This window comes from Epinephelus lanceolatus, chromosome 21, assembly GCF_041903045.1.
Source record: "Epinephelus lanceolatus isolate andai-2023 chromosome 21, ASM4190304v1, whole genome shotgun sequence".
NCBI classification, from domain to species: Eukaryota; Metazoa; Chordata; class Actinopteri; order Perciformes; family Serranidae; genus Epinephelus; species Epinephelus lanceolatus.
Window position 1 is genome coordinate 2,526,818 of NC_135754.1, and position 13,797 is coordinate 2,540,614.

The following is a 13,797-nucleotide window of genomic DNA, read 5'->3' on the forward strand; positions in this document are numbered from 1 at the left end:
ATGACATTATATTTCGTGTGATGAGAGAAAAATGTCTATCATTTCGTATTTTGCTCTATCGTGTATATATCGTTGTGACGCAAATTACACTTTTTACGGCAGTATTTTTAGTCATTGCACGGATCTCATTGATAAATTAGCCTACTCTTCTTGGCTTTTTAATTCTCGAAGCTTTTACGGCACTTACAGTAACGTAACGAGTTTATATAACTTCACTACTGTCTCTCTCTGCTGTGCTGGCTCAGCCCTGCAGCACTGAGAAAGAGCAGACAAACAGCGAGACGGCGCCAATATTCAGACCAAATCAAGTGGTGCGGAGTACAGCCTCAGTGTTGAGCGGAGGTGTGTGGGGGTGTGGGCGTGTCTGTGCTTTAGAACATAACCGCTGTGAAACAATCAGAAGATAACGTTTTATTGATCTGATTCACTAGCTTTCTCGCTACCAGCGCTTCCTCTCTTCACTCACAGGACTTTTTATTCATTGGATTAAAATGTGCTATATCGTGATATGTATCGTTATCAGGATAGGAAATGACCTATATCGTGATATGAGATTTTGGTCATATCACCCAGCCCTAGTTGTTACATTATATACCTGCCCTTTATGCATTTTTGGTACTGGTTGTAATGTGCCTGCAGCACAGTCATCAATATGGCCAATTACTGCAAGCTGGCACTTAATGTTCACTCATGCGCTTTACATATTTCATGACCAGACAGTTTCTGATCTAAATCATAATTTAGCCAGTTTTACATTTGAGACCTTTGGCTCTGCCTCTGTTATGTGTAATTCTATGAATATCTGTTAAATATGAGGTTATTGTTTTCTGTCCTGTTTCAGCTTAAGGCTATAACAGAGAAAAATTAAGTCAAATTCATTGTTATCTCATGAAATGGAATCCCATATTGTATTGGAATTGAACAAATATACACGAAGACAGACAGACAGACAGACAGACAGATAGACAGATAGATAGATAGATAGATAGATAGATAGATAGATAGATAGAACACAAAAATATTGATTGAAGTTATTTGTTTTCTGAGATGTGAACTGAACAGAGTGAGAAGGTGATACAGTGGATTTATCATTCATTCCTCTGGTGCCACCATTCGTTTTTGCATGATTTTGCACCACACACAATGTAGAGCAATGATGTCATTAGCATACAATCTGGTGACATGGAAGAAAGAAGCGTACAAAAAGAATTAATGTTCTAGCTTTTCAGACTGATATTTATCCAGGATTATGCAAACAACAGTCTCTCTTCTGGTGTAATTATGGTGAAATACTATGTTTTCACCACACACAATGTAAGGTAATATAAGGTCATGACGTGATGATGGACGAGACAGAAGCTTTAGCTTTTTGCTGCAAAAAGAATGAATGTTCTAACTATTACAACCTTTTTAGACTGACATATAAAAATATACAGGATTATCCAAACAGACCACCTGATGCCATTACAAGTAAATACTGGCGTAAATACAGTGAAATACCACATTTGCACAGCATGTAAGGTAAGGTAACGTAAGGTCATGACATGATGACAGGAAAGACAGAAGCCTTAGCTTTCTGCTGCAAAAAGAATGAATGCTTAATCTGTTGTGGTTTTTATTTTAGATATGTTTAGACAGGATCATGTAAGCAATGATCTCTACCCATGGAGGTCCAAAGGGGTATGAGATAAAAACAGACATGTAGATGTATGATAAAAATCATTACTACTGTAAAAAATATTGTGGGTTTGAACATGGTTAATTGTGCGCACCAGCAAAGCTACAAAGTAGTGCACACTATATTACCCCATGAAACAAATAATACATGAGATGGAGAAACAAATGAGAAAACACTGAGAATACAGTCAAGTGGGACATGAAAGGAATGGAGCACAGAATGAAGCAAGCAGTGGGGGGGTTTCTTTCTCCACGTTCCTCAGTGTATTACAACCACTAGACAGGAAGTGTTTAACTATTAGGTGAGCCTTGGTAAAGATTCCCCCCTCCAACCCCTCCTTCCCTCCCTCCCTAGGGAGAACAGAGAAGCTTGCACAAGCAGATTTAGCACATGGTATTGACTTTAGAAGAAGCTTCTTTTTTTTCAAGGCAATGCCTTGGGAAAAAAATGGAAAGACAGACAAAGGGGAGGATAAAAGAAGAGAGAGAGAATGGAAATCCAATACATGAATGTATCAGGGGTGGGGTGGGGGGTAGCTGTGATCCATGTTGTCTGTTCAAATGGATAGATGGAGGAGAAGCAGGCAGATGAATAGTGGGATCCTACTGTGGGTTTAAACAGTGTCAGAGTCAAAAGCACACCACTTTGTCAGAAGTCTTGCTTGACCAATACGGGCTGTTCAATGTCATTACAGACTTTAAAATCCTTCAGTGAAGCCAACAAGAGTGGATGTATCTTGTTCTATATCTTTCGCCCCATTCATTCAGAAATTTCATTTTGTTTGGATAATCCACCATTAAAACATGTCTGCATACTTATATGCTACAAAAAATATTAGCTCTACTACATCACAGGGCTTTCAGCATTTACCATATTACTGCAATGTCCCTGATTTGATGCCAGGCAGTGACTGCGGCTACATGTGAGAGCTTCTTCCCTCATGTTACCTGTCTCCCTCTTCACTGTAAAATGTCTAAAAAAATACAACTTAAACCACACACACACACACACACACACACACACACAGAAAAAAAGTTTTTACACTTAATTCATGATTCATTCTGAGGACTATTCACATTTCTTTAGCAGGTCTTTAAGCAGGGCTGTGCAGAGACCTTCAGAGGTCTGCAGGTATTCAAAATTAAAAAGGTGCACATGAAACAATATTAATTGCCATACATGAATTAAATTTAACCTGCTGAACAACAGCAACCCATATTCAAACAAAATGTAATATGCATCATACCATATCATTGTTCTATGGTAAATAAATACAATGAAATTATAAATGTGTTATGTCATTTGAGATGAGTTACCCTTTACATTTCTCAAAAACTGTACATTAAAATTTCATAAAATTTGACATGGACATAGTCAGGGTCATCGTGAACATGAATACTATAAAATGTCATATACTATATTAACATGTTTGTTATTTTATTAATAGATCAAATATGAGGGAATTCTGAATGTGCTACAATGTAATTTGAGATGATTTTCCCGTTGGTTGCTTAAAAACTGTACAGTAAAAGCATATGTACTCTTCAGAAATAGAAACTGGATTTTAGGGGAATCTTTAGTTGAACAATGAACCATTTTTATGAAAGCTCAAACATGAATATTTGATGATATTTTAAAGAAAAAAACTAGTAGAATAACGTTAAATTATAAGTGGATTTCATATACTGTGCAAAACAATGTGATTTTACTTGGTATAGCAAATGTGAGAAATTATTTCTTAAATACAGGTCTTTCTTTGTCCTTTTTGGCCTCTCAAAGCACCCATACAGCAACGCCAAGAATAGACAAGCATCAAAATCCAAGCGGCCTCGAGCTTAACTGTGTCAGTTTATCTATAGCTAATTTATTATTAGTTGTTAAATGTTCTTCTTAATAAGGGCCACAGGCAGTCCTTCACAAAAAAAGTAAAACAAAGCAGAAAATACAAAGGGCACTTTGGACACCAAGGTGCAAAGGGCAGGTGCTGAAGCACCCTCAGCCTCCCCCTCTGCATGTGCCTGCCTCTGAGGCAGGACGGTGCTCTACAAGCTGCTGTATAGAAGCATGCCGCTCCATGCCAGAGAGCTTCTTCTGAAAAAATATCAGATATAGGGTTCCCACAGTCATGGAAAATTTTAAAATTTTTAAAGTAAATTGTTGTGAAATGACAGCTGTATACTGTGATCTCACAGTAGTTATACCTGCATATCACTGTGATTAGCAGTATGCTCCTGTAAACTTACTATATTCAACTGTAACCTCACAGTTAAAGCTCATTACATTACTGTGATTAGCAATATGCTCCTATAAAATTACTATATTTACCTGCATGAATTTCACAACAACATTCTGAATATGGTCAAATATCACAGTTGTAGCCTTTGAAGTGATAGTTATGTAATTTATTGTGAAATATTGCAGTTGCATATTGTAACTTTCTTGAATAAATTTGCAGTGAGGAAAAGTCATGGAATCCATAAAAATCATTGAAAGATTTGAAAAAGTCATGGAATGTTGTGTGTAATGAAGTTGTTACAGTAATCTTTCAAGGATAACCTTCCACATAATGTAAGATGACAGCAAATATATTTTCTAAAAACTGTGAATGTAATGCTGCTCTAATATGTGCTGATGTGTGACATTTTGTTTACCATAATTTTCTTCATTTTTGTCCATCTCTCCATTCATGTATGACAGCTAGCTAAAATATATATTTGACAAGAGTGTGAATCTGATTTTTCACTAAATGAAAGTCCATAAACAGATGCAGAAAATGCACAAATAAGTGTGTAACAATTCACCACAATACAGGAATAAAAGTGTTTGATGCTAACATTTTCTGGCTGAGGACTCCCCGTTTAATGTGTTGAAATAAAACCTACACCCTTGCTGGGCAAGTAGAGTAAGATTATTTTTTTCAATTATGGATCCTTGAAAAGTTATGGAAATGTGTTGACTTTTCCATGAAAATGTGTGGGAACCTTGCAGGTATGAAAAACAGTAAAAAGCTAATTGTTGACCTTCAAGAATCTGTCATGTTATGGGAGGACTCCAGTAAATGTTTGATGAAAAATGAATCTCTATCAGCAGTAGTCTGCACATCACTCACCACACATGAGACATCAGAAAACTAATGCTGGTGTAAAAAGCATTAAAAGTTCACTCTTAGATGACACATCCCCATACCTCCCCATGATACTGTCGTCTCATTTCATACATCGGTGTATTGCTCACTGTCTACACTGTGTGCCCGGTTGTGGGTATAAACGGTGTAAAAAGCTTTGTGGAGTTTGGGAGCTTTTTACTGTCCGTTTGGCTGACGATGCAACAAGAAGCCTGACTGTTCTCAGGAAATGGAGAAAAAGAGGAACACGCTGAAAACTAACTTGAAAATCAACAGCGGTGTAAGAAAAACATGACAACACGTTCACCTTTGGCCGTTTCATTAAAAAAGAAGAGGAAGCATGTAAACTAAGGAAAATCTGCAGTGTAAAGAGCTTTCATCTATACAGACATTACTATCTCAAAGCCCATCCCTCCCTCCACTGCTGGAATACTCTTATTTTGACATGAGTTGGCAAGTCTCTTCTCTTTTAAAAACACTTTTTTTATTCTATATAAAAAAAATGTAAATTAAGTGGCAAAGTAGTACAATTGTGGTTATGTTATGGGGTTTTCCCATGCGTGTTATAAGCAGTGAAAGCAAATAGAGGAACACACACACACACACACACACACACACACACTACGAGCAACTAACAGACTGCTTCCCTGAGGACCCTTGGTGTTTGTGTTGCCGCATGGAGCGCGCAAGTGTGTATTTGTGGATCCCAGCTGGTGCATGTTCTGTGTCTGCATGTGTGCTAGCACGCGTGCGTGTGTGTGTGTGTGTGTCTGTGTGTTGCCAGCAGGCGGGTGGTCTGGGTCACCCTGTAAAGGTGATGTGTGGCGGCTATTTGGGGTCTGGACGTGGCAGGTTAGCTCACTGCAGCCCGCTAATATTTTACATGGCAGCTCTCCCCAGTCTTATCATATTTTATACGGCCGCAATAACAAACTGTCTAGAGAAAAGGGGGGACCGCCTGCCACTGCACATGCTGCCAGTAGTAAAACCGGGCACACACAAACACACCTCCACAGAGGCATGGTTAAATGTGCTGGCGTGTAACATGGCAATTGACCGATGCAGTGTCAATTGAGTACTTTTACAGTAAACAAACAGCGAGGCACGAGGAGTGACGAGAAGTAAAAAAAAAGACAGGCACAATTAATAGAAACACAGCCATCTGAATGACAGGCATGCAGCCACTCCAGCTAGTCGTTTGGTTCTATTGTCTGATTCAGCTCTGAGCCGACATCTGTCCCTGTTCTGCTGCCCACTGAACACTCACTCAGACACACACACACACACACACACACACACACTCACACACAGGGGGTCCATGTGTTAATCAGTTCATCGCTACTGAGTGTGATGAGGGAAGGCACATGATGAAGAGTGTTTACAGGCAGCAAGTTACACAGAGAAGTGTGATGAAAGTTTCCAAAAATATCAACCTGTACTTCAAGAGTGAGAAAGGGAAAAAATGGACATCAACACAAATAAGCAAAAAAGAAGACATGTTCGGGAAGTAATTGTGGAGGGATAGGGAAATAAGAAAAATGAGAAGAGAAAAAGATGTAAAAGTAGAGAGTGTGAAAGCCTGGAGGAAAAGAAAGAAGAAAAAATAGAGGAGAAAAGCGATGTTAGTTGAGGGGGGGGGGGGGGGGGGGATGATGGGTGCTTTCTTACCTGGGGCAGATAGAGGAAAGCAGGGGGGCATTGCAGAGAATGGGGTAACATCCCGGACCCGGACAGTAGCACACAGCCGGAGTTCGCCATAGAGCAAAGCATGTGGAGACGGGACACCTTACTCATAGAGACTGAGTTACAACTCTATTTACCGGAGCTCCGCTCTGTCTGTCCTCTCACCTCTCAACCTCTCTGGACCACTCTCTCTCTCTCTCTGTCTCTCCCTCTCTCTCTCTCTCTGTCTGCCTTTACTTCTTCACACCTCCTTTCCTTACTTCTGTCAGCGGCAGCGAGAGCAGTCACACAGTTAATACTTAAGTGGATGCAGACGAGGGATGCCTGCGCAGACACACACACACTACAGCTGCCAACACACTCAAAGAAGCTGAGGCGTCGGACGGATGCTGTGTGAGAGTGTATGGCGGAATGTGTGCAGACGGGCAAAGTGATGATTCTGTCCTTCTCTCCTCTGTTTACTTTGAGGAAGAGGTGGAGAAGCCAAGCCACGCAAATGGGTACGGAGGGGAGGGTGAGAAGGAGGGATGGAGGAGGGAAAGAAAGGAGTGTAGGGAGAGGAGGCGGGGCATGAGGAGGCTCGGGAGGTCCTTGAGGAAAGAGAGGCAGCGATTGGAGAAAAGGAGAGGGGCTGGGAGGGAGGGGTTTGAGAAGAAAGGAGTGGCTGGGAGTGGGAGGAGGAGGAGGAGGAGGAGGGAGGTAGCGGGGGGTCTCTGGGGTATTCTAACATCAAATGGGCAAGTCTGAGAGAGAGATAGATCCGGAGAGAAAGAGTGTGTGAGAGCAGCTGATCCATGCTGTTAACCTTTTTCCGAGAGGTTCAGGACAGACTCGTCACTAACTCATAATAGTAACAGCCATGGTGCTGCTGCTGCTTTGCCAACAGAAAACTAAAATAAATGACAACCCTGCTCCCCTCAGAGTCTCCCAGATACACAGATTTTTGTTTGCTTCTGCCATGCACACATCTTACTCTCAAATGGTTTGCATGAAAAGTAGGCATTATTGCAAGGTGGAACACTCGCCACCCCCAAAATTATTCCATTTTATTTGAGAAACAATTAAGGACGGAAACAGCGCATGTTTAACGCTTTTGAAAAAAAAATCACAGAGCTGATGCAACGGCTTAATTTAATTTATAGCTCGGCTGTAGGGAGGATATTTTCTTTAAGCATAGCATTTCCCTAGAAAGAACAGAGCTAATGGCTGAATAATGAGATACAGTAAAATATACAACCCCCTACCCCCCCACTCCTTCTCCCTTCTTTTTCTCCTTCTGTGGGGCCTCGGAGGGGGGGGAAGGCGAGCAGCGGTTTATTTATATTTTGGCGTTAATATCTGTTGTTTGATGTACTACAACACTGACTAAATGATTTAGTTTAATCTGGCGCTAGTGGAGGGAAATCAGTTTCACACATCTCCTCCACCGACAGGGAGGGAGGGAGAGAGGAAGCGGAGGGATGGAGAGGAAAAAAGAGAAAGGCACAGAGCACTGTTTATTCTACAGCTCCATCTTCTACTTTTTTATCCTAATTCTCTCTCTCAAACACGCACGCACACACACACACACACACACACACAAATACACATCAGGTCGAGTAATCTATTTTGATAATATATTACTCTAGCTTTCATTACTGAGTTCAAAGATACCAATTTATCCTATTAAACACATCGTTGATAAAAGTGGTAAAATAAAAAAGAGGCAAAAATACGAAAATCAACAAAATGAAATGGATGAAAAAAATATAAAGGCATGGAAAATCTGTGACCTTTATGGAGTTAAACTCAGATTACTATATGAGGGAAGAAAGCACACGAATGCACACATTAAAACCTATTTGAACACACCTCCTCGTACAAATATGGATCTCCACACAGAAATCCACCCATCTATCTGTATACAATCATTTCAGCAATGGCCTCTCTTAGCTTTTCAGCCTCTTTTGGTTATTTCCTTACATTATTGTGATTTCCAGTGTGTTTTCTAGAAAAGAGTGATCATCCAAAACAGGGAAAAGCACATAACTGAGCAAATGAAAGACCGAATTATTGTCATTGCAAAAGTATTACTTCAGTCCAAAAAATAATGTAAGGATCATCCTCACAACAACACTGATTACAGATTTGTTTTTTATTTTTCTGATTGCTTACATGCACTAGTCCAGACTGAAATTACACTGTCAAACCTCTTCACACAGCCAGAGAAACAGAAGTCTCTGTGGGCCAAACTGGGAATCGTTTTTTCATCACAATTGCTCACAATGCATTTAGTGACCTCATTCTCCAAAATCCATGAATACTTTTCTCATTCATACTCTTGTCACTAAATAAATGAAGCATGTTTTATAAATGCTAACACACATCGGCCATATTGAAACCATATTGAAAGCTATGGAAAATCTTAGCAAAATACTTTCAACAAAAAGAAATAGAAATGATTCTAAACACAGCAGACTGCAATTTTTTCTGTCATTGTTGTTGTTGTTGATGATGATGAAGATGAAGATGATAATTATGATGATGCTGTTACCAAACACACAAAAGGGCTGGCTTCAGATTTTTATGTAAGTATTATTGCAGCCCTGGAATTTCAGATATTTGTTTTTTTGTTCGTTTTTGTTGTTTTTGTTGTTGTTGTTGGTGGTGATGATGATGATGATGATGATGCTGTTACCAAACACACAAAAGAGGATGGCTTCAGACTTTTCTTTTTAATGTAATTATTATTGCACCTCAGAATTTCAGTTTTTTTAATTTCGGTTTATTTTGCTTGTTTTTTGTTTGTTTGTTTTGTTTTGATACAGAAAAAGATTAAGAAAAAATTAGATATGAAGCAAATTGTTGCATTCTTGTTACATATACTTTAATACAGTCAATAAAGTGAAAAGTTCATATTCTTATTCTATAAAGAACTACTGTTTTATGTAAAAAAAACATTCAAATATTAAAGAGTTTATCATTTCTGTAATGCTCATTAGTGTGTTTTAGGTCAGTGTGTTAGGAGTGACTGTGTATGCTGAGGGAGAACTGTTGCCCGTGATATGGTCCAACAAGCTTATTTTGAGACCCATATGAAAAGTCTTGGTGGTTTGAGTGAGTTTTAGAGGTGAGGTTACTGTTTTCCTCAATTGCTCAGACACCCTTAATTTAACTGGACCTATCCACAGCTAATGGAAATTATTTGCATTAGCCTACAACTCTTCAACCAGCAATCAATCTGTATTTAGCTATAAAAGACCCTCTGTGTTTGGATCAAAGAGGCCACAGGCATGTAAAAAAATGAATCATGAATGAAGACAACTTCCTAAGAAACAGTTAATCAGTATTTTACAGTTTTTCTCCACTGCGCACACACACACACAAACTGAAACTATACATGCACTCACAACGCTGAAAACTTGAAGCTCATGTCTTAACAACAAAACTCCAGACTGCTCAACTCTGAGCACAATTTCACTGTTTTCACTCAAACAGAAGTTCCGAATCATCTCTTTGCAAAACTCTAAGCATAAACTGTATAATTTAGCACACTTTTTTGCCTGGAGAACACTGGCCTTGGAAATGACACACCTTAATCACCAACTAGTCTCAGTCATGTCTCATCTGTTTAAACTCAGTTGGTAAAACAGTCCAATCATGTGTCAGAGCATGTAAAGGCCTCAGGTGACCTCTACAGTGTGGGTGGAAAAATGGAACACCATGAAGAACAGAGAAGAGGGGAAGGAGGAGGAGGAAGAAAAACAAGAATGCCTTGTTACCTTTTTTGTAGTAATTTGTGCACTGTTTTCATCATTGCAGCTCCAGAAGACAGTCTAACATTTTCTCATTTTACTTATCAGTGCGATTTTTGCCAAAATAGGTAACAACTTTGACAATGTTGCAGTATCAACCAGAGGTTTACAGGATGACTGTGCTGGACTGTGAGTTTAGCCAAAGTGGAGTTCATTAAATAGATAAATGCATTGTATCCTCTGCTGAAACAAACTGTGTTTAACTAATGCTCTGTAACAGATATTCATATGGTCCGACAACCATCAACTTTCACCCGGGAGGCTGGTGTTAATTTCTCTTAAGATTGTAAAGCCAAACCCTGTTCTTGTTTACTAAAACCAAGCATGTGCATGTGTAGGTAAAACATGACCACATGCATTTGTTGTTGAAAAAAAAAATCAAGTGCGTTTATTTTGAAAGAGATTGTATGCAAACTGTACATTTCCTGTGAAAACAGAAGTGTATTTTGAAAACAGACAATGCATGTATCAGGCAGAAGTTAATGTCAACAATTAACGCACCCAGGGTACCTTGCACGTCATATCTCGATGCGGAAAGTCCGTGACCAAACATGGACATGTGACGAGGTCAGAATGACAATGTGTTGTACTGAACTGAAGATGACATGAACATAAAGAAAATACAGTATAAAGTATTGTGATTATTGTCCATCCTGTCTCTGATGTGCATCCGGCCACAGCACCTCTTTTCTACCGCCGCCTCTTTCTCCTCTTCATCGTCCTTCTCTTACTCAAACACTTCTTCCTCAAACTCTTTCTCCAAAATTGTCATCCATTGTTGAGCACACCAAAGGGCAAACCTGATACCTGTTTATGGTGTTGAAGCTCTGACTTCTCTGTGATCTGATTGGTTACGTGTGTCGTCACATGTGCATTCTGAGTTCAGGTGATTGCTAATTGAGTGTGGTGTTTCAGTGGCAGTGTTATGCAATTAACACAAGCTTTCAGTTCTGAATGATGTGTCTTATGTAGAGAGGTGTGTAGACTGTTTTGCAGGAAGTGTGAGGCTGAGAATGTGCATATAGTTGTGCAAATCTGAGTTTCAGTGACAGTGTATTATTTTTAATTTTAGTGTGTAAGCAATTGCAAAAACTGTAACAACTGAAAAAAAGCCTGGAGGTAAAGGCAGGAGGCACTCAAACCCAAAGATCAGCTTCTATTTCAACACTACACAGAAGGAATATGTGTGTCAATACTGCTACATTTTGTTTCATCTCTCTTCATTTACTTCATGATTACAATTATCTGACAGTGTAGCTACACACACACACACACACACACACACACACAGAGGCTGATTGAATGGCAATCTAATCTCCAATCTAGCTGTTATGTTTCATTATCTAAAGATATTAGCCAATGTTTTGAGTTTACTGAGTGTGTGTGCTCATGTGTATATTATGTATATTGGATTTTATATCAAAATCTTCTCCAAACTATACCGAGTGCTACATTACATCGAAAACTGACTTCTAATGAGGTTTTAATATGAAAAAAAAATCTATTCTGATGTACCTCCATGATCCTATTAAATTCCTCTCCCGCTTAAGTTCCCAGTGAAATCAAAAATTCAAAAAAATGCTGTCATTAAGTATTATTATTATTATTATTACCAGCCAGTTTACACCACGCTGTGCAAAGCTACCCACGTCACTGACTGATGTTTACCCACACACCGTCTTGCTCTCTGGTGTCATCTCTGGGTACCTCCTCCTGCCACAGCTCCTCCTACAGGCCCGAGCTGTCACTCTCCCCTCCTGCTGCTGCTCTGTCACTGTCCCCACCTGCTGCTGCTCTCCCCATTCAGTCTATCATCTCAGTCAGACCCCTCCGTCCCTATAACAGGTCCAACTCTGTGAACAAATGTAACCTCTCAACAAAACACGTCAAACGGTCCAACCCCAACCTCCGCCAACTCCCCCATTCCTCACAGCCAATCGCACAGCAGCATTTCCTCAAACTGGCACTGCTAAACATCCGTTCACTCAACAACAAAGCACTCATCTTAAATGAATTCATTACTGACAGCAACCTAGACTTCCTCTGCATCACGGAAACCTGGCACAACCATCTGGACTATTTTTCACTCAACCAAGCCACCCCCTCCGGATACATATATATTGACCAGCCCCGTCTCACTGGAAGAGGCGGCGGCGTGGCCTCAGTCCATAAGAGAGACCTAACAATCACCATCAGATTCACTCCCTCCTTTCAGTCGTTCGAACACATTGCTTTTAAACTCCCCGGCCCCACTCCCCTGGTCACTGCTGTTATTTACCGCCCTCCCAAGCCCAATCCATCTTTCCTCTCTGATTTCTCTGATTTTGTCACACAGCTCTCAGCCATCTCACCTTCTGTTCTTCTCCTCGGCGACTTCAACTACCACATTGACAACATTAACTGCAAACATGCCTCTGAATTTCTTGATCTACTGGACTGCCTCAATCTCACTCAACATGTCAACTTCCCCACTCACAATCATGGCCACACTTTGGACTTAGTCTGCTTCACCGGTCTCACCATCCAACAACTCTCCAACATCAATCTCCACATCTCCGACCACTTGGCTGTCATCTTGGACATTCATCTCCCCACCCCCCTCCCCAAGGACAAACGCATAATATTATTCAGAAACCTCAAATCCATCTCCCCTCAAGATTTCTCAGCTTCTCTTTCCAACACTCTGTCTACCTTCCCTCCCCCGCTGTCTGATGACCCCAGTGAGCTTGTCAACTACTACAACAACACTCTCTCTTCCTGTCTCGATCAACTGGCCCCCATCAAAACCAAATCTGTCTCATTCACACACTCAGCCCCCTGGTACACCCCCAAACTCCGCCAATGAAATCCCACAAGCGTCAGCTCGAAAGACAGCATAAAAAGACCGGTTTAACAGTTCATCGCCAAGCCTACACAGACCACCTCCGACAGTACAAAGCCGCCCTCAATACTGCCTGCTCTACCTACTAATCCAACCTCATTCACACCGGCTCCAATAACCAAAAGGCTCTTTTTTCCACTGTAAACAAACTCCTTAATCCCAGTGACAATATTTCAAACTCATTCACCGTTGAAAAATGCAATTCCTTCCTCTCATTTTTCCAAACCAAAATTAACACCATCCACAGTTCTCTAACCACCCCCCACACCCCCACACCCTCCTCACCCCCCTCCACCCATCTTATCACCCTGCCCCTCTCCAAATTCGCACCTGTCTCCCCAGCTGAGCTGTCTAAAATCATTTCAACCATGAAAACTTCCACCTGCATGCTAGATCCCATCCCATCCGCCATCGTTAAGCACTGCTTCCCCACCATCTCCCCGCTTGTCTCCAAAATTGTCAACTCCTCCCTCAGCTCTGCCTCTGCCCCTCCTTCTCTCAAACTGGCTGCAGTCACCCCCATCATTAAAAAACCTGGTCTCAACCCTGACATCATGAGCAATTTCTGGCCCATTTCCAACCTCCCATTCTTCTCAAAAATCCTTGAACGTGTCGTCGCCTCACAAATCAAATCCCA

General features: G+C 40.7%; 1 protein-coding gene across 12 annotated transcripts in view; it reads right to left on the reverse strand.

Annotated features, from left to right (window-relative positions):
- Positions 1-13,797, reverse strand: part of rbfox3a (RNA binding fox-1 homolog 3a) — a 1,467,330-nt gene that overhangs the window by 438,058 nt on the left and 1,015,475 nt on the right. Inside the window, exon 1 of one of the 12 annotated variants that reach the window (XM_033611790.2) lies at positions 6,471-7,060. The exons of the other annotated variants lie outside the window; for them this stretch is intronic. Within the exon in view, the coding sequence (XP_033467681.1) occupies positions 6,471-6,596 (126 nt within the window). The 5' untranslated portion in view covers positions 6,597-7,060. Of the gene's footprint in view, positions 1-6,470; positions 7,061-13,797 lie in introns of those variants that run through there. 12 annotated transcript variants of the gene reach the window in all.